At 46.1% G+C, this 24,534-nt stretch overlaps 7 protein-coding genes across 7 annotated transcripts; 6 read left to right on the top strand and 1 right to left on the bottom strand.

The window, feature by feature from the left end:
* Positions 1-1,314: 1,314 nt before the first annotated feature.
* On the top strand, positions 1,315-6,027 carry GLAREA_10569 (UBC-like protein; the record flags this gene model as incomplete). Its single annotated transcript, XM_008079670.1, has 9 exons — positions 1,315-1,392; positions 1,442-2,588; positions 2,648-3,098; positions 3,151-4,090; positions 4,142-4,232; positions 4,287-4,396; positions 5,291-5,381; positions 5,472-5,761; positions 5,866-6,027. 9 exons carry the CDS (start codon positions 1,315-1,317, stop codon positions 6,025-6,027), a joined length of 3,360 nt encoding a protein of 1,119 aa, XP_008077861.1.
* A 1,222-nt stretch (positions 6,028-7,249) lies between these two features.
* GLAREA_10568 (6-phosphogluconate dehydrogenase C-terminal) lies at positions 7,250-8,668 on the top strand (the record flags this gene model as incomplete). The annotated part of the gene is made up of 5 exons (XM_008079669.1): positions 7,250-7,442; positions 7,494-7,525; positions 7,582-7,860; positions 7,921-8,588; positions 8,641-8,668. The coding sequence occupies 5 exons, from the start codon at positions 7,250-7,252 to the stop codon at positions 8,666-8,668; spliced, it is 1,200 nt and encodes a 399-aa protein (XP_008077860.1).
* Positions 8,669-8,987: 319 nt separating this feature from the next.
* Positions 8,988-11,322, top strand: GLAREA_10567 (Tryptophan synthase beta subunit-like PLP-dependent enzyme; the record flags this gene model as incomplete). Its single annotated transcript, XM_008079668.1, has 5 exons — positions 8,988-9,387; positions 9,497-10,404; positions 10,880-10,910; positions 11,170-11,195; positions 11,293-11,322. 5 exons carry the CDS (start codon positions 8,988-8,990, stop codon positions 11,320-11,322), a joined length of 1,395 nt encoding a protein of 464 aa, XP_008077859.1.
* Positions 11,323-11,998: 676 nt separating this feature from the next.
* Positions 11,999-13,540, top strand: GLAREA_10566 (uncharacterized protein; the record flags this gene model as incomplete). Its single annotated transcript, XM_008079667.1, has 2 exons — positions 11,999-12,716; positions 12,765-13,540. 2 exons carry the CDS (start codon positions 11,999-12,001, stop codon positions 13,538-13,540), a joined length of 1,494 nt encoding a protein of 497 aa, XP_008077858.1.
* Positions 13,541-14,319: 779 nt separating this feature from the next.
* On the top strand, positions 14,320-14,865 carry GLAREA_10565 (uncharacterized protein; the record flags this gene model as incomplete). Its single annotated transcript, XM_008079666.1, has 1 exon — positions 14,320-14,865. One exon carries the CDS (start codon positions 14,320-14,322, stop codon positions 14,863-14,865), a length of 546 nt encoding a protein of 181 aa, XP_008077857.1.
* Positions 14,866-16,666: 1,801 nt separating this feature from the next.
* On the bottom strand, positions 16,667-18,428 carry GLAREA_10564 (uncharacterized protein; the record flags this gene model as incomplete). Its single annotated transcript, XM_008079665.1, has 5 exons — positions 16,667-16,922; positions 17,024-17,127; positions 17,425-17,513; positions 17,562-18,164; positions 18,212-18,428. 5 exons carry the CDS (start codon positions 18,426-18,428, stop codon positions 16,667-16,669), a joined length of 1,269 nt encoding a protein of 422 aa, XP_008077856.1.
* Positions 18,429-19,303: 875 nt separating this feature from the next.
* On the top strand, positions 19,304-20,807 carry GLAREA_10563 (HAD-like protein; the record flags this gene model as incomplete). The annotated part of the gene is made up of 3 exons (XM_008079664.1): positions 19,304-19,376; positions 19,549-20,228; positions 20,634-20,807. 3 exons carry the CDS (start codon positions 19,304-19,306, stop codon positions 20,805-20,807), a joined length of 927 nt encoding a protein of 308 aa, XP_008077855.1.
* Positions 20,808-24,534: the final 3,727 nt, after the last annotated feature.

The following is a 24,534-nucleotide window of genomic DNA, read 5'->3' as shown; positions in this document are numbered from 1 at the left end:
AGCCTTCTCGAGTTACACGACGTTCAGCTCGAAAGGTTAGGGCTCAAAGCGTTCCCACGAATCGTATCATTTTCAACACTGAGCATACCAAGCCCAATCTGTCAAAACTCTTGAGGATATACTAGTAGGTCAGAAGTGAGTAGTGGCAGACGCTCAGGTACAGAAGGGAAGCTAGAGAATCATCCGAGGTTCAATTCTCTTTGAAACCGTCACCAAACAAAAGAGCTCATATCTTTCAGGTCGTCAAAACAAAGAGTCTCTTGAAAACTTCCCGAGCGCTTTGAGAGCTTAGCTTCTATTGAAGCATACACGAGTGCGGCGAGTATAGAATTTTCGTTGCCGCTCATCGGATTTTGCTGACTGCAGCTCCGAACGAGGCGGTTGATACTAAATTTAGCACGACCCCTGATCTAAATTCGGGAGTGGAGCCGCGTAAACGCTGAGACTGCCGCAGTGTTTATTTACCTACCAAACTAAAGATTGATCTTGATGGGAAGAAAAGTAACTGGAAATAATATAGATGTACTTCCAATATTCTAGAATGCAGGATACTGCATTACTCCAAGAAATGACGTTGGTGGGGTTGAATCCGATTGATTCTCATCCATTGATTCAAGAAGTTGTGCCGATCTTCTGTTTCATGTTCATCAAGCGCGTCGAGCCAGCTCAGCAGTGCTTCTGTCAGTTTTGATAGGAAGATTCACTCTGCAGAGGATAGGAGATGGATATGCGACAGACCGTTGAATAATGTGGCAAACGAAAGCAAATTTGAATATAATATAGCTCGTATTAATGGGTAGTACGGTTTGCTGCACTTGACTGGTTCTCTCTTTGTTCGTTGGGTGTTTTGTTAGAATTTGTTTCTTGCACCGCCTCAAGTGCAGGGTTGTCGCCATTCACAGCCGTCTTTGAGGTAAAACATTGACAAGCGATTCAAGCCAACAGCAGCCGAATTTCTTCCAACCAAAGCTACCAACCAAGCCACGGCGAGAGCCTCCTATCGTATTGTCCGTGTTGACGAAAATCTCACAACCACCACCGTCTCCTTTCTCTTAAATCCACCGCTCCTCTCAGAACCTCTTTTCAACCTCTTCGCGATCGAGGTGGCCCAGAAAAGTAGCTCTGACGTTGGTGACAGGCTACCCCGGAAACCCTACGTCGACCCATATCAACATTGCATTCTTGCGGCATCCCTTTTCTTTCAACAATCAACCTTTCAGCCCGTCCATTCATCAGGGACTCGCGAATACCTTCGACCATCGCGATTGAACATAACGATACCCCTCTGCATCAATATTAGACAAGACCTTCATTATGGCTCACCCTGGCGGCAACGGAGGGTTTGGCAACGATGGTCACCATCTGCAGGATATGCCTCCTGGAGCTGGAAATGTGAGCGATCCAAAATTCGAGTTGACTTGTCCCTACTGACATTCTCTAGTACCATCTGCCACCACACGACGATGAAGAAGATGGTAACCAGCCTCTGCTGCACTCAGCCCCTGGACCTTTTGCTTCCCCTTACGACAACCAAACGCTCCGCACTGGCACACCCCCTGTGCGACCAACTTCCACCTACAGTCTCACGGAGTCCTATGCACCTGGTGCGGGCACTCCTGCGCCATACAACAGCGAATACAGCGGAGGCAGCACTGCGTATAATGTTGGAATGGACGCCGATTCATATGGTCGTGCGGGCTCCCCGTATTCACGAGCAGATACCGATTCCACGGAGGCTTGGAAGCAGCGTCAAGCACCTGCGGCTGGAGGATTGAAGCGATATGCCACACGTAAAATCAAGCTTGGTCAGGGAAGTGTCTTGAGTCTTAACCATCCAGTTCCTTCTGCTATCAAAAATGCTATTCAGCAGAAATACCGTGCCGAGGCCGAAGCCACCAGCAGCGAGGAGTTCACCCATATGAGATACACAGCCGCTACTTGCGATCCAGATGACTTCACACTGAAGAATGGTTACAATCTACGGCCTGCGATGTATAATCGCCATACCGAGCTTCTTATTGCCGTTACCTACTACAACGAAGATAAAACTCTGACCGCCCGTACTCTCCACGGTGTCATGCAAAACATCCGCGATATCGTAAACCTGAAGAAATCCGATTTCTGGAACGTCGGCGGACCCGCTTGGCAAAAGATTGTCGTGTGCCTTGTTTTCGATGGTATCGACCCTTGTGATAAGAATACATTGGATATCTTGGCGACTATTGGAATCTACCAGGACGGTGTTATGAAGAAGGATGTCGATGGCAAGGAGACAGTAGCCCATATCTTCGAGTACACCACTCAATTGTCGGTCACTGCGAACCAGCAGCTCATTCGGCCTACCGATGACAGCTCTGCGACCTTTCCCCCAGTCCAGATGATGTTCTGTTTGAAACAAAAGAACACCAAAAAGATCAATTCCCACAGATGGCTTTTCAACGCGTTTGGTCGTTTGTTAAATCCAGAAGTCTGCATTCTTCTTGATGCTGGTACGAAGCCTGGTCCGAAATCTCTTCTCTCGCTCTGGGAAGGTTTCTACAATGACAAAGATCTTGGAGGAGCTTGCGGAGAGATTCACGCTATGTTGGGTATGCTATAACCCTAATTATTTACTGTATAGAATAAAAAAGTACTAATAGTCTCATAGGCAAGGGCGGACGAAAGCTGCTGAATCCATTGGTTGCAGGCCAGAATTTCGAGTACAAGATCAGTAATATTCTGGATAAACCTTTGGAGAGTTCTTTTGGATATGTCAGTGTGTTGCCGGGAGCTTTCTCTGCGTATCGATTCCGAGCAATTATGGGACGACCTCTGGAGCAATATTTCCACGGTGATCACACGCTATCCAAGAAGCTGGGTAAGAAGGGTATCGAGGGTATGAACATTTTCAAAAAGAACATGTTCTTGGCCGAGGACAGAATTCTGTGTTTTGAATTGGTGGCCAAGGCTGGATCAAAATGGCATTTGACCTACATCAAGGCTGCAAAGGGTGAAACCGATGTACCTGAAGGAGCTGCTGAATTTATTGGACAACGTCGAAGATGGCTGAACGGCTCATTCGCTGCCAGTATGTACGCCATTATGCACTTTGGTCGAATGTAAGTCAAAATATCATCATATCACTGAAAACGACTTGCTAATCACAAACAGGTACAAGAGTGGTCACAATCTTGTCCGAATGATCTTCCTCCACATCCAACTTATCTACAACGTCTTCAGTGTGTTCCTCTCCTGGTTCATGTTGGCTTCTTTCTGGTTGACTACCACTGTTATCATGGACCTTGTAGGTACTCCGGCGAAAGGCGACAATCCCAACGATCCATCTACCGACAAGCACGGCTGGCCTTTTGGAGACACTGCAACCCCAATCATCAACACCATTCTCAAATACCTCTACCTCGGATTCTTAATCACACAATTCATCCTTGCTCTTGGAAATCGGCCAAAGGGATCTAAACTCACGTACTTGATCTCTTTCGTTGTTTTTGGAATGATCAACGCATATCTCATCGTCCTCTCCATGTATCTGGCTGTCAATGGTATTATGAACACGACTTTCGGCGGCGATGGTACCGGTGATTTCTTCAAGAGTTTCTTTGGAAGCGACAACGGAGGTGGTGGTATTATTATTATTGCTTTGTTGGCTACCTTTGGATTGTACTTCGTCGCCTCGTTCATGTACCTCGACCCATGGCACATGTTCACCTCTTTCGGCCAATATCTTTTGCTCATGTCCTCTTACATCAACATCTTGATGGTTTACGCATTCAGTAATTGGCATGATGTTTCTTGGGGTACCAAGGGATCTGATAAAGCTGAAGCACTTCCTTCTGCGAAAACAACGAAGGGCGATGGTAAAAGTGCTGTTATTGAAGAAATAGATCGTCCACAAGAGGATATTGACAGTCAGTTTGAGGCTACTGTCAAGCGTGCTTTGAAACCATTTGTTCCCGAGGTTGAAGAGGAGAGTAAGAGTTTGGAAGATTCTTACAAGTCTTTCAGAACCAAGCTTTTGATTTCCTGGATTTTTTCTAATGCCTTCCTCGCTGTTGTCATTACCAGTGATAGTATCGACAAGTTTGGATTTTCTGTAAGTTTCAATACCCAGTCGTACATTGCGGTTTACTAATACCTTATGCAGTCAAGCTACGATGCCGCAGCACGTACACAGAAGTTCTTCACAGCACTCCTTTACGCAACCGCTGTCCTGGCTCTTGTTCGATTCATCGGATGTATGTGGTTCTTGGGACGATCTGGAATCATGTGCTGCTTTGCCCGACGTTAAGATCTGGCGGGCGACGGTACATATAATGAGAAAAAAAGCGAGTTGTGGTATTTTGAGTGGAATCTGAAAATTTGGGCTACGGCTCTAGATTATGATATCTCGTTGATCCTTGTAAGAATACTTGGGATATGTCTTTGCCTTTTTTGCGCAATCTGCACATAGTGGCGTTCTTTGCACAGGTCGGAAAGCCGACTGTGGTTACATGCTCGAGGGTTTTAGTTGTATGGAAATTTGAATATACCAATGACATTAATCGATATTGTTGAGTGTAAATTTTTTGACATTTCTATCCACTAGCGTGTTACAAGTCTGACAGCACACCCTCTTATGAAAGAGGGATGAGTTCGACCTAAAAAGCTACATTTACTTGAGCTTTTTGGATTAAGTATACGATCATTGCCCATGTTGGGGGGAGGAAGTACAGGCGTTGATACTTTCATCGAGTAGCGTGTGTGGTACTGATGAGTGAGTCACTGGATGAAAGTAACCTGGAACATTCACATCCCAGTTTCACGATAACCTCACGAGATAAGCGGACTGAATATCCTAAGCAAAAAAACACAAATCATACGTTCTCTGTTCTTCAAGTTTTTTTTATATTTCTACAATTAGACCAGAAGAAAAATATTTTGTGGCTGTCCAGCACCTAAAGTGGTGATTTCCGAATTTCGAATACCCCTCCACCTCAGTCATCCACGTAAGGCTACCTAATCGCGAGCCTTGTCGTCCCGGCGGCCCAACCCCAAAACACAAAAGTTGAGACTTCGATACAACGACGGATAGAGCAGGTTGTCATTTGGGAGAACGGATAAAATACCGCCAAGATGTTGAAGATATGGTCGATGGTATGTAAATCTGCGTGCGAGTTTCTGGGGGAAGAGGATGTTGTGAGAGGATCTTGTATTTTCAAGCCCTCGACCTCGCGCGCAGGCATAGATGGGCTTGCATGGCATGGGCGAGCATAGTACGGGAGAGGGCAGATTTCAGTCACTAACATCCAAACAGAAACAGAAGCAGCAGCAAGAAGCAAACGCAGATGCCGGCGGCGGAGTGCGTAAGAAGAAAGTCACAGCAGCACAACTACGGGTTCAGAAAGGTACTTCCACCCTCCTCCTTTTCCCTCCTCCTCCCCCCCCCCCCCCTTTCCCCTACCCAGATCACATACTAACCTCATCTACTATCACAGATCTCTCGGACCTCTCCCTCCCCAAACACATGAACACGCACTTCCCGGACCCCAACGACGTGCTCAACTTCGACGTCATCATCGAGCCCGACGAGGGCATGTACAAAGGTGGCGTCTTCCACTTCAGCTTCGAGATCTCCCAGGAGTTCCCGCATCAAGCCCCAAAAGTCCTGTGTAAAGAGAAGATCTACCATCCGAATATCGATCTGCAGGGGAAGGTGTGTCTGAATATCCTGAGGGAGGATTGGAAACCCGTGTTGAATTTGCAGGCGGTTATTGTGGGGTTGCAGGTATGTCGATTTATGTTTATGGTGAGGGGGGGAGGAGGAGGGAAAGGGGAATAGTGGGGGGGATGGGGATATGGGGATATGGATGAAGGCTAATGTGAATGTAGTTTTTGTTCCTCGAGCCCAACGCTTCAGATCCCCTAAATAAAGACGCCGCAGAGGATCTCCGACAGAATCGCGAGGGCTTCAAGAGGAATGTCAGACAGAGCATGGCGGGGGGTTCGGTTAAGGGGGAGTCGTTTGATAAAGTGCTGAAGGGGGGTCAATGATTACACTGAAAGTGGAAATTGATGATTATACCGGAGCGGAGGTCGATGGTTATACATATTAGAGAAAGATCCATCCGATGCCCGAGCTATATGAATGGTCGATTGAGCGTTTGACTGGCATTATGAGGCGTTGGACGCATGGAGTATAGTTTGTTTGTGCTATAAATGAGGGTGGGCGTGATGAGTAGATGAATTTTATGTGATTGAGGATTGAGGAAGGGGGGAGAGGGGCGGAGGGTAGTAGATGTGAATAGATTGTCTATTTGTTTTAGGTCGTGAGAATGTTTTTGGTGATATTGGCGTTGATTTTGCGGCTACTAACTCAACTTGGTCTAAGATATGTGTTTACCTAGATTCTGGGTAGGATAAATGTCAGAGTTTCTAGGTGAAATACCTATCTGTAGATGGACTGCCTGTCCATCATTTTTGATGTAGTATGGTTTTGGGGATGTTGGCTTTAATTAGGTGTTTATTAAGCTAAAGTCGTCAAAGTCTTTTGGTTTCGAATAAAGGTAGAAGTCGTATATTCTCGCCGAGGACAAAATTAAGTAGGAGTCGAAGTATAATAATTCTTCGATTAAGTTAACGAAATATTATATATTTAGTAAGTTAAAACAGAATATTATTAATATTTTATTAATTATTTAAAGTAGAAAAGACTTTTTATACTCTATTCGAAGGCGACTTCTTGTTTAGTCTTAGATTAGTAGGTAGGTAACTAAAACTTATTTTATTATTCGCGAGATATTCTAGGTTTGTGTTTTATAATATATAGAAATGTAAATGTATTATTTGTTTTTGTAGGAATATTCAAGTTTCTGGCTTCTCTACACCTATTTCTTCATTTACCCAGTTACAGTCTGTCCATTACCTAACTCGTAGGTTGAATTATGTTATTTTGATTTCTGTGAATTAAATAAAAAGCCAGTAATTGAACATATACCAACTTAGGAAATTGAATAAATCAAATAACATTTTCATATATCAACTCAACTCTCGGCCTCTATTCTCGTCCAAGATCATCCCCACTTCCAAGGTTCTCTCCACATCTCCCAACCCCTGCCGTCCACGCACATCGGATCCAGAATTCAACCTCCGACCATCGGCAGAAGCTTTGATTTTTTCTGGCTTGCCAGTCATAATTGCAAAAAGGCTCAGCACCCATCTCGCATCAACAACACCATCAATTCAATTGAATCTCATACATCTCCACTCACTCACAATGGCATCCCGCACTTTCTCCCGCGCCGTTCGCTCGCCGCTGCTCAAACAGCTCAGCGCCCCGGCCCGCCGCACTTTCGTCTCTGCTATCAATGCCTCTGCCAGACCGGCTGCTCGTGCTGCTGTTGCGTCTGCTCAGCAGGTTCGTGGTGTCAAGACCATTGACTTTGCTGGTGTTAAGGAGGATGTTTACGGTATGCCTTCCTCTCCTCTCATGTATGTATTTCACTGCTAATTGATCGCAGAAAGAGCCGACTGGCCAGCCCAGAAACTCCAGGTTTGCATATCTACACCGCACTTTTTTCCCGCCCTTTTTGCTAATTGACCGACCAGGACTACTTCAAAGATGATGTGATGGCTATTATCGGATACGGATCGCAGGGCCATGCTCAATCGCTGAACATGCGTGATCAGGGCCTCAATGTTGTCGTGGGTGTGCGCAAAAATGGTCAGTCGTGGAAGGATGCTCAAGAGGATGGGTGGGTGCCAGGAAAGAACCTCTTTGAGGTTGATGAGGCAATCTCTAAGGGTACGATTATTATGAACTTGCTCTCGGATGCGGCGCAGAGTGAGACTTGGCCGGCTATTAAGCCGCAGATCACTAAGGGAAAGGTATGTGTTGAGTGATGGTTGTGGATATTTCAGTGATTGAGATTTGGCTGATTGTTTTAGACTTTGTACTTCTCCCACGGTTTCTCTCCGGTTTTCAAGGACCAGACCAAAGTTGATATCCCATCCGATGTCGATGTTATCCTCGTCGCTCCAAAGGGCTCTGGTCGTACCGTCCGAACTCTCTTCAAGGAGGGTCGTGGTATCAACTCTTCCATTGCCGTCTTCCAAGATGTCACTGGTAAGGCCAAGGAGAAAGCAATCGGACTCGGTGTCGGTGTCGGATCTGGTTACCTATACGAGACAACTTTCGAAAAGGAGGTCTACTCTGATTTGTACGGTGAGCGTGGTTGCTTGATGGGTGGTATCCACGGTATGTTCCTCGCACAATACGAGGTTCTCCGTGAGCAAGGACACTCTCCATCCGAGGCCTTCAATGAGACCGTCGAGGAGGCCACCCAATCTTTGTACCCATTGATTGGTGCCAATGGTATGGATTGGATGTACGAGGCTTGCTCCACCACCGCCCGTCGTGGTGCCATTGACTGGTCTGGCAAGTTCAAGGATGCTCTCAAGCCTGTATTCAACGACCTTTACGACTCTGTCAAGACTGGAAAGGAGACTGAGAGATCTCTTACTTTCAACTCCCAGAAGGATTATCGTGAGAAGTATGAGGCTGAGATGAAGGAGATTCGCGAGTTGGAGATCTGGAGAGCTGGAAAGGCTGTTCGGTGAGCTACATAACCCTTCTAGTATCTTGATCATCTGCTAATGAATTCACAGCTCTCTCCGCCCAGAAAACCAAAAGTAGAGGGGGTAAATAGGTGGTCTTGGGAGGGTTGGCAGCGGTGTTTTTAGTTTTCAAATACGGATGCAATATGGCGCTTTGTACTATACTTTTATTCCCCCAAAAGGAATTCGTTCTCGGTACCTGGAATTGCAAAAGTTTTTTTTCACATCCTTTGATCCATACTTTGGGTTGATGTTCTATCCCACTTCTCACCCATTCCGAAATCGGGTTAAACTTTTTTTGGCCGGGCCGCGGGGTAGACTAATGTTTTTATTTACTTTACTTACCTTTACAGACCTACAACTTCAACATCCTTTCACATCACCGCCATCCCTCGAAAATGGCAAACCCCGCCCACTGCCCGCCCTTAACACGCGCCTCGGTCCTCGAAGCTCACGAACGTATCAAACCATATATCCACCACACGCCCGTCCTCACGAATACATACCTTGATGAGCTGGCCTCGACGCCGCAGAGTCCTGAGGCGTTGGTAGGGACGGAGTGGGAGGGACAAGAACCCGCGAGGCCGAAGATCAGGTTTTACTTCAAGTGTGAGAATTTTCAGCGCGTGGGCGCTTTTAAGGTTAGGGGGGCTTTTCATGCTGTGGGGAGGTTGATGGGGGAGTGGGATGGTGAAGGGGAGGGGATGGGTGAGGATGAAGGGGATGGGGTAGAGGGTGGAAAGGGGAAGGGGGTAGAGGGTGGAAAGAGGGTGAGGGCGGTGGTTACGCATAGTAGTGGTATGTGATCTTGTGGTTCTTTTGCGGGAGAAGGTGGTTGAGAAGGCGCTTCAAAGAAGCTGCATGTACAACAATAATTCGAACAAGACATACTAACACACCCTCCTAGGAAATCACGCACAAGCCCTCGCTCTCGCCGCCCGCACCATGGGCATCCCCGCCCACATCGTCATGCCGACCATCTCCACGCCCTCCAAGATCGCAGCCACACGCTCCTACGGCGCGACGCTGTATTTCTCGGGCTCGACCTCTACGGAGAGAGAAGCAATGGTGGCGGAGGTGGTTAAGGAAACCGGGGCGAGGTTGGTGCCGCCGTATGATCACCCGGATATTGTGTTGGGACAGGGGACCATGGGTGTGGAGTTGCAGGAGCAGGCGAGGGAGATTATGGGGGGGAGAAAAGGGATGGGGAGTAACGGGGATGGGAAGAAAGGGGAAACGACGGGTCTTGATGCTATTATAACACCATGTGGTGGTGGAGGCATGTTATCCGGCACAGCGCTCTCCTGCGAAGGGACCGGTATCCGTGTTTTCGGCGCTGAACCCACGTTTGAAGGTGCGGACGACGGCCGTCGCGGGTTCTATTCCGGCACTCGCGTTGAGAGTGTGAAATCCAAGACGATCGCAGACGGGTTACGCACGCCGCTAGGTAAAATTCCCTGGAGTATTATCTATGAGCGGGGCCTAGTGAAGGGTATGTATGGGGTTAGTGAGGGACAAATAAAGAAGGCGATGAGGCTGGTGGTTGAGAGGATGAAGGTCGTTGTGGAGCCGAGTGCGGTGGTGGGACTTGCGACGGCGCTGTGGGATGAGGGGTTTAGGAGGATGGTGCAGGATGAGGGGGGGAATGGCGGGTGGGATGTTGGGATTGTGTTTAGTGGTGGGAATGTTGGGGTTGAGGCGTTGGGGGGGTTGCTTGCGGGGGATGAGGGGGAGGGAAAGGGGGGATTGGAGAGGGAGATGGGGAAGGTTGGGTTGGATGGGGGAGGGAGGTTGAGAATGTTGCTGGTTGAATTAGTGAGTTGGGGGTGCAGGAGGAAGGGAGGGAGATACCCGGGTTTAAATGTTAGGATAGTAAATAGATGGTATATCACGAATAAAGCATTGATGTGAGTTATTCAAACCTCTCACCTAGTAACCAACTCTTGTTAAAAGACATTGACAACTAAGTCTAGGATGACGAATCCGAGTGTCTGGAGTTGAGAGCGGGATTTGAGAATTGGTTGTGGATGTGGTTGAGCTGGGGATGTTCGTTAATACTTTCCCCATGATATATTCTATTATGATATATCATATACTAGATTATTTTAGAAGCATTGTCTTCTTGCTAGGCACCGATGGTAGTTGAGAGGGGTATGAGGTGTGTTGGGTTATGTATTTCATTGTGTAAGTGGTTTCCGAGAACTGGATAGGGCGATAGCTCGAGGTTTAGTCAACTCTGTAAACGTAGGCTGTTACCTAATGGCTACTAACTTACAGTGTAACGTATTAGGTAACTAAGGTATATATCTTAAGCAATAAGAGTTAGTACCTTATCTTTTAAAAGGTAGTCCGCTATAGTACTCGATGGGCCGCCTCACCGGTCCGAGCCTTCTGTCCCAGCTCCCGAGGTTAGTCCGAGAGCCGCTGATTATCCGGCTGCCGAAGTTTCTTACTTCGAAGTAGTCGCGTCGCGTATAGCTACATAACGCGTAGTACTATAATATAACTAGTAGTCAAGGTAACCCGATACCTAGCCTAGTATATATCGGTATAGTACCTTACTAAGCTTTGAACCCCTAGGTAGGTACCGAAAACGATTGAACAAGGTGGGTACTAATAAGGTATATCTTACCTTTTGCGGACCACCGCTTGCTAACTTACTACTTGGGTCGTCTTTTCAATACTAACAATCCTTAACTACAGACGAGTTTCAGAATTCGGACTGTTGGTTGAAAGTCTAGGCTTTCCCTGGTATATGAAACATGAAGCGAACACGCATTCTCGAGGAAGAATACTTCTCTGACGAAAGATCTTCCTCGAAGTCAGCCAAGTTGACAGTGGTTACGAACATCAATTTATGCAGCCGCTGCAGGAAAATTGACTTGGACCGCGCTCTCAACTTTCCCACAGCGAAAATTAAGCATACTAAAGGAGTTTGGGTTGCCAATATAAGCCCAAAACACGTCAAAAAGCACGCTTCTACGTGCTCTCTTTGCCATGTTTTGTCGTGCATGTTGAGCGAGTACCGCAATAATTCCCTTGTCCCGACAACAATTAAACTCAGAGCTTTTTCGACCATGCGTGAACTCACGGAAAATGAGCAGTGGAAGGTACCCATGGCTATAAGGACCCAGTTAGACAATTCCATTCTAGGTCTGGATCTCAAACAACAGGTTGCGGGCCCCAGGACATAAGCTCCTAACTTTTACACAAAACTCAGCTGACGTTGTTAAAGAACAGCTATCTTGTTCGTACAACCACAAATCCTGCTGGGTCTTCACATTTATCCTGCGCTCGAGAAGTGTCTCCTCAAGTCAATTACAAGCTATTGCTGTATTGGCTCGATTTTTGCACGAAGCACCACTCAAAATCGTGTAATCCTGATAGATCACACCGCTTAGAATCATTTATGGCTATCGATTGTGTTTCCGGAAAGCTGGTTTCCCCTCCATCTGGTTGTGCATATGCTGCACTTAGCTATGTTTGGGGCGCAGTATCAGATGCAGAGCAAGTCGACCGTGATGCATTAATTTGCAACTCCGAAACGAATCAAGGTTATCTTGCTCTGGATGAACGAGCTCCCAGAGTTGTCCGGGATGCGATCACTGTCACGAAAGAACTTGGACTAAAGTACATTTGGATTGATAAGTACTGTATCAATCAGAAGGATTTGGATGTGAAATTGGAACAGATTGGGAAAATGGATCTGATCTATAGCAGTGCTGAGTTCACAATAATTGCAGCGGCTGGGAGCGATGAAAACCATGGACTGCCTGGAGTAAACAACCATGTCAGGGAGGGCCTATATAGAGGAGATCTGAGGGGCTTACAGCGTGTAATATCGCAAGCTCAACTATACGATACTATCAAAGAATCCAAATGGTGGAGTAGGGGGTGGACATATCAGGAAGCGACGCTCTCTCGTCGGCGTATTCTATTCACAGAAACAGAGTTGTACTTTGAATGTTGTGGAATGCACTGCCGGGAAGCTCTTTTTTCATCACTAGAGTTGCTGCACCGTAAAGATATGAAGAGTTTCATGTCTTGGAATCGACCTGGCTTCTTTGCTGGTGCAGGTGGAGTCTCGACGGATTGGTCGAAGGGGCTTAACGCAACCGGACCATTTTGTAAGAGGGGACAGTGCCAGTTCGTTTGTCATATTGAAAATTTTACAGCACGACAGCTCAGTCACGATTCGGATTCCCTTTTGGCGCTACTGGGGATACTGCGAACATTCGAGTCTGCGGTCCCGCCAATTTATCACATCTCAGGCTTGCCAGTTGTCTGCGGAGCTGCTGGTGTTTCAACGAGAAGCTTCATAAGCGCGCTTGGATGGAGTCATTACAATGACTACAATTTCAGGAGCCCAAAGAGAAGATCCGCATTTCCTTCCCGGTCTTGGATTGGTTGGGAAGCCACGGCTACGTTCTTGAAAGACGACTCGTCTTTTACCACGTTTGAGGTAGAGGTGTGGATATTGGACAGAAGCAAAAGGTTCATCGCACTAGAACCCTTTGACCAAATCAATATGCCATCACAAGTCCTCTCTTCTGGGATTTCCAAGGTCATCCGTTTGAGTGCATGGGTCGTTGGACCGACCATATGGCTTGACTGGAAAAGACGTCCAGTTCGAAGCATTTGTAGAGCATCGCAAAGTGGATTGATCGTAGGTTTTTGTGTGTGTCTCGATTATATCTCAGATCCTACTGATTGCTGGGTTAATGTTTCTCAAGAAATTCAAAAGATAGACAACGTATTTGGGAAATTGCTAGATGGCAGATACAGCTGTATCATCCTGGGAAGCGGCCTTTCGTCAGTAAACATGCTGGTAGTAGAATGGCAGCCAAGCAGAGAATTTGTAACGAGAGTGGGCACGATTTCAATGCGTGGGACAAACATTGCCGACATTCAGAGATGGAAATTGGAAAGGCAGTCTATTGAGCTACATTAAAAATTGAAGTATGAGAGCATACATCAGGAGTTAAAATTGTGTCTTTCAGAGGATATCGGGAATGCTGCTTTTTGGCCTCTTACCCGTCGCGGATTTGTTTGCTGACATCAAGGTGTGCTCCACATGGGGATACTTGTAAATGACTTCCAAAAAGCTGAAGAAGAGATAGAATCTAGCTGTACGCTTCCTTCTCATATCACCTTATACAACTTATCCTAAAAGCCTATAATACAGTGAATCTTGATTTAAAACGGGAAAATATGTAAACAAAAAGTGAACCTCGGAAGTCATGTGGATTATAAAATGAATATTCGCGACAGCTGAAGTTACAGTACAATAAACCAATATATTGTCAGTGAGGCTTAGGCAGCTTAGTAACAGTCACCTTATGAATCTCTGTCGTGGATTTCGTAAAGCGCATGTTACACGCGTTGCCAGGAGGTTGGCTTTAAATTTGCCAAGAATTCCCATTTCGAGTCGAATTGGCAAGTACCTAGTCGGGGCCGTTTCTTTCAAATTCAAGAATAGAGGCTATGCTAACGAAAGAAAAATTTGCTGTAACGGCAAAATTCCAAAAATGAATCATTTGCTGTACTGGCCAAATGTCAGAAACTTCCATGAAGCACAGCACAATTCTCGTCTCCTTCCAAAATTCTAAAACCAGCAGACCAACAACCTAATTTCAACTACACCAATAAGTCGTCAGTTTGATCCTAGTTTTCCCATCAAAAGGTACCCAGTTCTATAACATAAAATAACTGCATCCCTTATAACTCAACATGCCTTTGGCCTACATCCCCAAATCTCTGCTCAACACTTCACAATCCCAACCCATCACCAGCATCCACATCTGCGCCGAACCACCCAACGCAGTCTTCGCTCCCAAGGACAACGCCGACCCTGCCACCGAAAAATTAACTAACCACTGGGTCGTTTATCTCATCACGTCCCCTTCTCAATCAATCCGTCTTGATCCCAGCCCCTCAGGCCCAGGCAACACCCTCGATCTTATCATCTCCGCTAAAGACCGCGCGGACATCAATGCTGTAAAGACTGTAATCCTCTCCACAGCGCCTAATCTTAATGTTGGGAATATCATCGATCAGATTACGTCCGCAAACTATGGTACCTATACTTTTGGTGATACGGGGCAGGGGTGTAGGTTTTGGATTTCTTCGCTTTTGGATTTGCTTTGTAAGGCGGGATATACAATTGATAGCTCGGAGGCGACTGCGGCTAGAGAGGCTTTGGGTGTGGTGTGGAATGAACTTGGAGAGCCTGTTTCTGCGAGTCAGCAGACGGGGACTGCAGAGGGTGCCTTTTAAGATACTCCGCCACATTGTAGGACAACGATAATTCTATTCCCGCACAGAGTCTATCTACGTTGCTTGAGTAAGTTGACAAAATTATCTCTCACTATATATGTTAAGGAAGGAATGTTATAGATTCGGGTTTCAACATTATTGTAATACCTGAATGTGTCATATCGTTCTTGTAACGCATTCGTCCTCCCGCAAAATTCACTACCGAATTCCCTCTCATCACCGAACTCATCACCTGCTTCCATGGTTTTTTTCCTAAACGAAATCTGTGATGATATTAACCTTCTATCCTCATAGTCACATCATTCTATTCTCCACTGACCTTATTGGAGAGAATGATGAGCGCGAAATCGTGCTGTCTCAACTCACCAGATATGGCGAAAGTCCAGGCTAACGAGATTCAAGAGCAAACTGAGAGAAGAGTCCATGCGGCTTTTAAGGCGAGCGTTACCGATTTATCAATCAGTACTTTGAGTTTATCTAACTCTCTGTTAGCTGCGATTGCGTTGAATTTATGCAATCCTGTCGAGTGTTAAGTGATTTGTGAGAATAGTTATGGAATTTGATTTTCGGTTTAGAATCAGGCGTTTATGCAATTACGTCTTCTAATACACCTGTCGATAATTGACGGTTTTGGAAATAATTAGTGAGGATTGTTGCCATTCGGTTCCTTATGTTTTGAGGTGTGGTCGCGAAGAAGGGATGGAGGTTTATGAGCGAGTATTTGAAGGGGGTGGTTCAGAATGTTGCTGGGAAAAAACCAGTTTTGCTTATCTTGTTGTATTCTGTCTGTTTCTGCTATATTGACTTGTCGTCTGTTTTCTTTCGTATATTTAAAATAGAAAGTTAGATAATAAATGCTTTAACCGCCAGTGATGTATTAACGAGCAAAAGCAAGGCCACCAAAGCTTTGCGAGACACTTTGGTGTGTCAATCCACTCAGTAGACCATGTAATGTATTGACAGAAATTGAGATAATTGAGATTTAGTGAGCTATCTATGGAAATGATAGAATGCAACACTTTACTGGCTTACCTCTAAAATCAGAAACGTATAGAGTTTGTCACCGAATATTATCTCACTACGGAACCCTTTCCGTCCCTCTCCCAATCTATCGATACAGCAACAACCAAAAAAATATGATCAGGTATCCGCTCGTTTCTCCTGCCTGATTCTAGAATTCAACAGAGATGGTGTGGCAGACGACATTGAAGTGTCATATACACCACGGTCCTGGCAGGGTTGGCGTGTTGCGGTGGACGATGGTTAGTCATTTCACTCTCAGAGCTTGGTGTTTTATATTTCAATGTTTTCTTCTTTTTGGGGAGGTGATTGGGTTGATGAAGGAGAGGTCGGGTATGTATTTTGAAGATGGACTTCTGGTGGAATTCATTTCTTATCAAGTGGGTTGGGAGCAGGATGAAATATCTGGATCACATGAAATTAACTTCTTTATTGAGGTTTATGTTAATTTCAACTGGTTTCATAGATGATTGATATTCAAAGAAGTAGAAACCTCTCTCTATTTTAAGACACTTCTCAAAGTGGACAAGATAAATGGCAGTAATTTTTGACTGCCTTGTGATGCAAATTATACCAAATTATACTCGGAAAAATGAAGACGCTTTGGGTCTTACTAACTTTCAAGCAGAGTCGGAGGCTCCATTTTACTGAATATTGATAGAAGAAACACAGGATGTTCTAGTAATCTGATTGATTAAACATTATATTCAACTTCCACTTATTCTCCTACTACAAGCCCCTCGACCAACCCAACCCAGCCCAACCCCCAAATCATACCTGCTCACACCACCTCCCCCTTCATCTCCGCTTTTCCATCCCCTCCCCTCTCCCCGCCCCCCACCTCCACAACCACAACCGGAAATTTCTCCAAACTCTCAAACCACTGAATTACGCTTCCAATCAAGAAACACCACGAACCCCAAAAGGTAGCCAAACTACCTTGGTATACGCATCCGCTATTACTGCTCGCGAAACCGAGTGCGCCGCAGAGGGTAAATCCTATTCCGCCGATTAGGTTCCAGGCGCCGATGTGCCAGCTATGGATTGTTAGCGAGAAGAAACGAGAAACGGTGAGGAGAAAAGACGAGTGGGGAAGAGGGAAGAGGGGGCAGACATGAAGGAGGAGAGAGGAGCATACCCGAGGACAGAAAAAGCTGGTCTATACCAGTGAGATTGGGTTTCGAGCATGAATAGTGTGCCGGAGATTATGAAGCCTGTTCCGCCTATTACTTGTGGGAGCCACTGGATATGTCAGTTGTGTTTAGTGAGAGGTGTATCACGATTCAAGATGGAGAAAGTAGCTCTTAAGATGCAACTGGGCTTAAGCGAAGGAGAACTCCGAAATGCAAGAGCTATTTCTCTGAAGAAGTGAAGAAGCCGAGGTCTGGACGAGCTCTATCCTTCGCACTTCACGCGAATGCTTTTGTTTCTCTTTGCAAATACGATTATGCGTAAGTAACAGCAGCATACTGGCCAAAGCCACCACGTTCCCCTGCCAAGTTGAGAGGCCAAAAATGGCAGAAAAGGAATGCTACTCACAAATGCACCATTTTGAGCTGCCCTCGAAGTCAACGCATCGTATATGGGAGGCAGAGCAGTAAACCCAGATATCCAGAAAACAGTTGCTCCTATTACATCTGTCAGCAAAAGACAAATACCTCGATCTGACCACCGACCTATCATTTGAGCCAGACAAGCAAGAAATCCAATATCCCTGGAATAATGTGTCCGTAACTCATGCCACGTAGGCCACCAAACCCAACTCCTATTCTCCTTTCCCGCAACCCCCTCCCCATCGGGCTGCTCTTTCACATCACCCACCCCTCCCCCTCCCTTCCCCACCAGATTCCCCTTATTCCCATGATGATGTCCACACACCCCCCTCCCAACCCTAACCTCCTTCCCAATCAACTCCTCAACCGCCCACCCAAAACAGCCCTCCCTCTTCTCATTCACCGCCTCCAACATCAAGAACACACTACCTATCTCAAACACCGTCGCGCCAATAAACGCCGTAATCCCACCTGCATCCCCGATTTCCCCTTCGAACTCGCTCGATGGCACCTGCAGAGGGAGCCAGACGAAGAACGCGTTTACACACCAGATTACGGAGCCGAATGTGAAGATTATGGCGACGAGGTAGGATATGTCCCAGTACGGGAAGGATGTGAACATAAGACGGATTGTGTGGAGGGTTTGAGGGAGGGAGGTTGTGGGAGGGGGTGTGGAGATTTTTGGGGAGGTGTGGGCGTGATGGGTGAGGAGGAGGGCATGGCGACCTGATTGTGGATTAGTTGATGCAGAGGAGGAGAGGAAGGGGAGGTACCTTTTCTGTTGTCTCGTGTTCGGAATTGGCTGTGGATTTCATGGTGCCAGGGTTTGGGGCTCTTCGTCGCTGGTTCTGGTTGACTGGCAGTTTCCTTGCCGGCTTGATCGATGTGCTCGGGGAATGATAGGTTTCGAATAGTAGGATTGAGGAAGCCGAAGGGTCCGTATGAATGGTCCTCATGCTTGTGACGGTTGAATCTTTGGGAGAGATTCATTGTGCTTGTGCTCTATTCAGAGTCGATCCCATGTGCTATCGAGGTAAAATGCCGCGCGAGAGGTTATTGGGCGTCAATGGGAAGAGATGAAGACGCTGCTTCTGTAGAAAATACATGTTTACAATGTAGAATTTTATTGATGACTGTTGAGGAATGACGCAAATGTCACCAAATCCGGGGTGCATACAAAACCTCTCAGGGGCCGTGCCTTGGCAACGCTTGTTTCTGAGAGATTTGATACTTTGGGTTCATGATTCTGAATTATAAAGACTCTTTCATATATTCTACTGTAATTGTCTTTCTATGTTTTACTGAATTGTGACTTTTGTATTGATTTGAAGTCATAAATCCTCAATAAATAGCGCTACAGTTCTAGAGCCAGCCAAGTGACTTTAATATTTTCCACGGCATGATCCTCCATACTGCCAACATTCAATAGCATTAATGGTCTAGAAGGAAAACTCTAATGAATTATCTCTGGAATGATCATTTAGTTGCTGATAGCTTCATGTTTTTCACTCACGGGTGCTCACAAAGACCGACTTCTGAAGTGATCCAATGAACCAGAGCCAAAGACGGACATAGACTCGGGGACAAAATACCTCTTGCTGAGATATTTGGCTAGAGATTTTGTCTCTATGCTTTTACAGATATAAATGAAGGTAAGCTAGTGAAGAAGTCGTCATTATCACGAGATTGAGAAAGCTGTCAGCTTATTAGTGGGGTTGTCCTTTCAAAACTCTCTGCAGGAACCTCTTCATCACCACCATCATTTAATGGCTCTATTGTAGGAAGATTCTCTATATTGTTTCAGTTTCTCGCGCTGTCATTTTCAGGATTTCATTTTCAAGAAACACCAAAATACAGGTAGCGCCATGGCTACCCCGCATCACAACAACTTCAGTGAACCCCCGAAGGCTTTGACATTCGATGTATTCGGCACCGTAGGTAAGTTTGTATCTACAATTTGTGCAAACAGCAAGCAATATTGCTTTCATCTATCAACGTTGCACCGGGTGACAAGTGACCCGACTGATGTTGTGCCTGGGACAATTGCCAAACGCCCAATATCTAATTGATTAAACTCATCTATCGAGAACAACACTGATTCAACGTCTAGTCAATTGGAGAAAGACCGTCACAGACACTTTGATTGAGAAATCTACGGCTAAGCTCTCATCAGGGTCGGACATCCCATCTTCAACTCGCGAAGTGGCTTCTAAATTAAGCAATGAAGACTGGGGAACTTTCGCCCAACAATGGCGAGATACCTACAAGGAATTCGTCCACGGCTTCGTCCCCGGCGAAAGCGAATGGAGGGACATAGACACCCATCACCACCTCGCGCTAATCTCGCTCCTCAAAAAATGGCAAATCCCCGACCTCTACACCGACGAGGAAATCAAAAACCTAAGTCTAATCTGGCATTTCCTCGAGCCATGGGCCGAAACTTCATCAGGTCTTCACAAGCTAGGCACGAAATTCACCACCTCAACCTTGTCCAATGGAAATCAATCACTCCTGCAGGATCTAAACCATCATGGCGATCTGGGGTTTAGGAAACTCCAATCTTCTGCTGATTTCGCGGCGTATAAACCGCATCCTTCCGTCTACCGCGGCGCGGCCAGAGTCTTGGGGTTGGAGCCGAAAGATGTGGCGATGGTTGCCGCTCATTTGGTAGATTTGAAGGCCGCTAGGGAGTGTGGATTTAAAACTATTTACGTGGAGAGGTTGGGGGAGGAAGATTGGAGCGCGGATTCCGAGGAGTACAGAGATTCGAAGGCGTGGGTTGATATGTGGGTGAGTTTGGATGAGGAGGGGTTTGTCGAGGTCGCGAAGAGATTCGGTATAGAGTAGGTTACTGCAAGAGACTCAATGGGGTTCTACACATTCATCCTGTTGGGCTTGTATGTATTCATACTTTGTTTGATATTGAAGCACTTGCCTCTTTGTATGTACTCTACTGCAAATGCATGTGATGTGACGTGGCGAGGGTATTGTATTGTTTCCGCTGACATAACACTTGATTTAATCTTCAAACACGGCTTCTTGCATGTGGTTGACTTCACGTAACACAGCATCGGGAAGCCTACCATTGAGATCGAGGGGTATCTGTGGCACGCCAAGGACCTGTCTCCTGTCACTGTCAGCGGCGAGGAGGGGAAGGCCGAAAGCGGCGGTCAGGTCTTCCGAGGCTGATAAAAGGAGGTGATACGTACCGGGATTGGACGCGAAATGGCTTGCGTCGTGAAACGAACGGGTCTCCTTTTCATCTGTGATCGTGGTACCGAATACCAAAACGGTTGTGCTTTCCGGCTCGGAACGTGGTTGGAAGAGACAAAGGGGGAAGGAAAGGAGACAAGACTGTCAAAACCGTGATCGAGTCCGACAACTATCTGTGGGACGTGTGATAGATCGTGCTGCAGTATCGGAAGCACCTGTTACTTACATATTCTTCGATGTACTTCTTGTGTACATCAGATGGTAGCAGTCATGAGGATTGCAAGACCAGACATTCGGGTTGGAAGAACACTTCATCGATGTACCTTTGCGGCCCAAGTACTCCGTACAACCATTTGATGAACTGGAAATATAAGAATAGCCGACGCGGGATGTTTTCTCATAAGGCGTCACAACCCAGCCATATCGTCCTATAGAATAGCTTATTGTTAAAACCTCCGATCTGGTGTGAGCCGTGGCGGCAATGGGGAGATCATAGTTGGTGTTTCAAATGGAGCATTTCTTGGAAACATAAAGTGAACCTCATCTCTAGAAATTGATAGGTTTGAGACTCTCAAGTCATTTATCGAGGTTCATTGAAGCTTCAAATACCGTCGGCAGGTTGAAGTAGGCCTGGAAATCTGTAATCTAAAGTCCGCAGGGAGAAGCTGCAAGACCAACATATTTGCATGCAGAGGAAAAGGACCCGTCACTGATCACCTGCATTGCAGGACGCAAGTCTTTTGTGTCGACATGATGGTAAATTGCAGACCAGAACATGTACTCGTACCGCTGCCGTAAGGCTAAGGTTTGTTCCTTCTGATTCCTGAAAACGAATTGTCGGAACCAGAAGATACATATCGACAACTTCAAGGTGGATGAGCTTGTGTTCAACTTATTCAGATAACTGGAACTCAATAGAAGCTTCTGGTAAAGCGACACCGGGGAACTTTGAAGAGGTAAAGATCTGTAGTTAGATTGAAGGCACTCTCCGGGTCTGTGTGATAGTGATATTGAGATCGTCGCACAGAAATTTGTATGTTCTGTAACTTTCTTTTGATGCCCAACAACTTCACAATGGAGTTTTCCCGTTCAAATCAGCCCACGTCCAGTATCATGTCAAAGTGACTATGTATCACCCCATCGTGATGTGCATATACCCCAATGTAAAGTCCATTAACCCGGGTTGAGACATCTGTTGTTGTCTCTGGTTCTGGGTCTCTAGACGTTGTCCGTCCCCGTTATTCAAGAACTTGGCAGTACAGTTCTCCACACGCAAGCCTTACTAGCACTAGCTCCACCCTTCTTACAGCTAGAGATGCAAGCTAATTGGTAAGTTTTCGGGATGACCCAAAACTTCCGAGAGGTCTGAATTTTTTTTGCTAAAGTGGACGGTTTTGGGGAAAACCGCTCATTCGGTAGATGCTTTACTCTTTTGAGAATATAAAGTTCAGCTAGAATTACCGCATGGGGAAGTGTTCTGAATAGCTTGGTGTTTAGGCTCGGATTGTGCAAAATGATTCTTGATTTTCATTTTTAAAATCAACAGGGAGTTTTGTTTCCTTGCGGGAAGAAAGTCAATTCAGTATATTCTTGTGGTGCCCAAACGACACGCTGAGTGGCGCGCAAGCTCTGTAGATTGCATGCCATTCGCTGTCTTGCAACTCAAGCACCTTCCATTATTACTTGCCATCCGGATGTCAAAATAAAGGCTCAAACGGTCTACCGACTTTGTATCTCCTGCTGTGATCAGTAAATGGTTGGTGTTTACCCCTCGAAACAATTAACATTTATCGCGAAATTGTTCCCATAGGCTGGCTTATTCGCACATTACTCCGGGTGTCTTCCGAATCCCCTGCACCTGCTTCCTTCCCACGAAATCGATCGCCCTTGTAATCGCCAGTCAAGGCCGATTTCCACTCTTCGTGAGGGTCAAGACATCATGGATCCGTAACAAGACGGAAAGGCCGTACGGCGTTGAAATCCTTTTGAATTGCCAATTCAGTGCTTCTCTATGAGAGCTGGTGAACTGAATGGCTTGAGGCTTGTGAGCGACGTCAAAATTGCCATCATAATCGAAGTATCCATTTTACTGTACATGTGAGAAATTCTGGCGATCTCAAAAGATAAAAGATAAAGGAAAATAATTAATTAAAAGTGTGCTCAACGGTGCACACTGCATTGCAGGAAGCCTCGTTCAGGGGTCAACGTTGTGGTTCGCTAATTTCTCGGCCGGGACGCCGCTGCTTTTCCCCAGGTCCTCCCTATCAATCACTGTCAGTCGGTGGTACTTGAAAGTTGACACGCTCTAAAAGCCTCACAGAAGAGCGGAAGAGACCTGGCCTCATCCCACCCAGCTTATTCCATTGGACTGCATTGAATGCTGCTTGAGTTTTGAAGCAGTCTTACCTAAACCTCCTCGTACAACGACCTTCTCGCGGCCTTCCATCCGTGCCTCTTTGCCTCTTTGCCTCCAACGAGAGCCTTTCAGTCTTGCCAGAACCGAAACCCCCTCCTGCTTCTTCCAATCATCAACTGCCCCAACTGCGTCCACTCAAATCTCCCAAATTCCCAGCTGGCCCTTCCGAGACCCCCGCTTTCGAGTCCCTGTGCCCAATATGCATCCGCTCTGCATACCCCCATGCTTTCAAAGGTTGTTTAAGCTCAATGTGGTAAAACTCTGGAGCGGGCATGGATCCCAAACCGTACGCTAAGCTCTGAAATGGGGACCCGTCGAGGCCGCTGGAAAAGCCAGTCCGTGTGTAGCTTTGTATTTGTCTCGATCTTCGTGCTTCATTTGTTTGTTTCCTCTGTTGGTGCACGTGGATTGTACGAGTAACGCGTCTACTTGTTTCAAGCTCTTTTAGCTTTCTCTTGTTCTGAAAGTTGTTGAAGTTAGGAATCTCAAGCCGACACAACGAAGACGATTCGACCACGGTGAATCGTCTATTTTTGCCAGGTCTATCACAAGCAATCTTAAACCGTCAAAACGTCAGACAAGTTTTGCTTTTGATAGCGAGTTAGGTACGAAGAACCCCTCTGTCATTCGAAAGAACCATCTTGCCCAGCCATTGCAGCTGCCCAACATTGATTCTTTTGTGGATGGATACCTGCAATAGGAACCTTTCGACTCAATGGCTAATCAATGAGTCTAGAACACAGTATCAATCGCATACACATATATTCCAGAAGCTCTTAATTGATGCTTTAACGAATTACCGCGCACAACGAATACAAACTCCCTCGACATATTTCGATATATACCCCATTGGATAGGTCGACAATCCCTCATTACAACTCTTTACCCATCGGTCGGCTTGAACAACGACCCTGAAGCAAATCCGACATCTGAACGACAATCCAAGATCAACTCAACATATCATCATCAAATCATCTGGCCAAGGAGGGTCTTTAGAAGAAAAGAAGTGGTGGATAGAAGTTTCTGAAACCGCGTCTGCAGTATATTTTATGGCATATGCATTGTTGTTTTAAAGGTATGCGATGAGATGATATTTTGTGCGGGCCGAGAGGAAATACCATGCATCAATTGCTGATCAGTGGGTTTATAGTTACTTTATTTGCTCGTAAAGAGGTCAAACGTGGTGCTAAAAGTCTTTGATTTTCATATTGGGGTATGGTTATAGTCCTCCAGGTCTCGGCTATGTCCAAATATCCTGGTCGTTGTAAAACTTAATGCTGATTTTATGCCATAGCGTTTTAGGAGCATTTATTCTCTCGCCCAATCTGGCAGAAGAGCCCCTCTCAATATTCTAAATCATCCAAAGCCGGTCCGAGCATTCAAGGATTACAACATCTCCACTCGACGGGAAGTCCATTGAAGTTAAACAATAGAACCTACGCCGCACGATTTGTAGTAGAAACCTCC

Source organism: Glarea lozoyensis (assembly GCF_000409485.1).
Source record: "Glarea lozoyensis ATCC 20868 chromosome Unknown GLAREA12, whole genome shotgun sequence".
NCBI lineage: Eukaryota > Fungi > Ascomycota > Leotiomycetes > Helotiales > Helotiaceae > Glarea > Glarea lozoyensis.
This window is presented reverse-complemented; position numbering and strand designations above follow the sequence as displayed.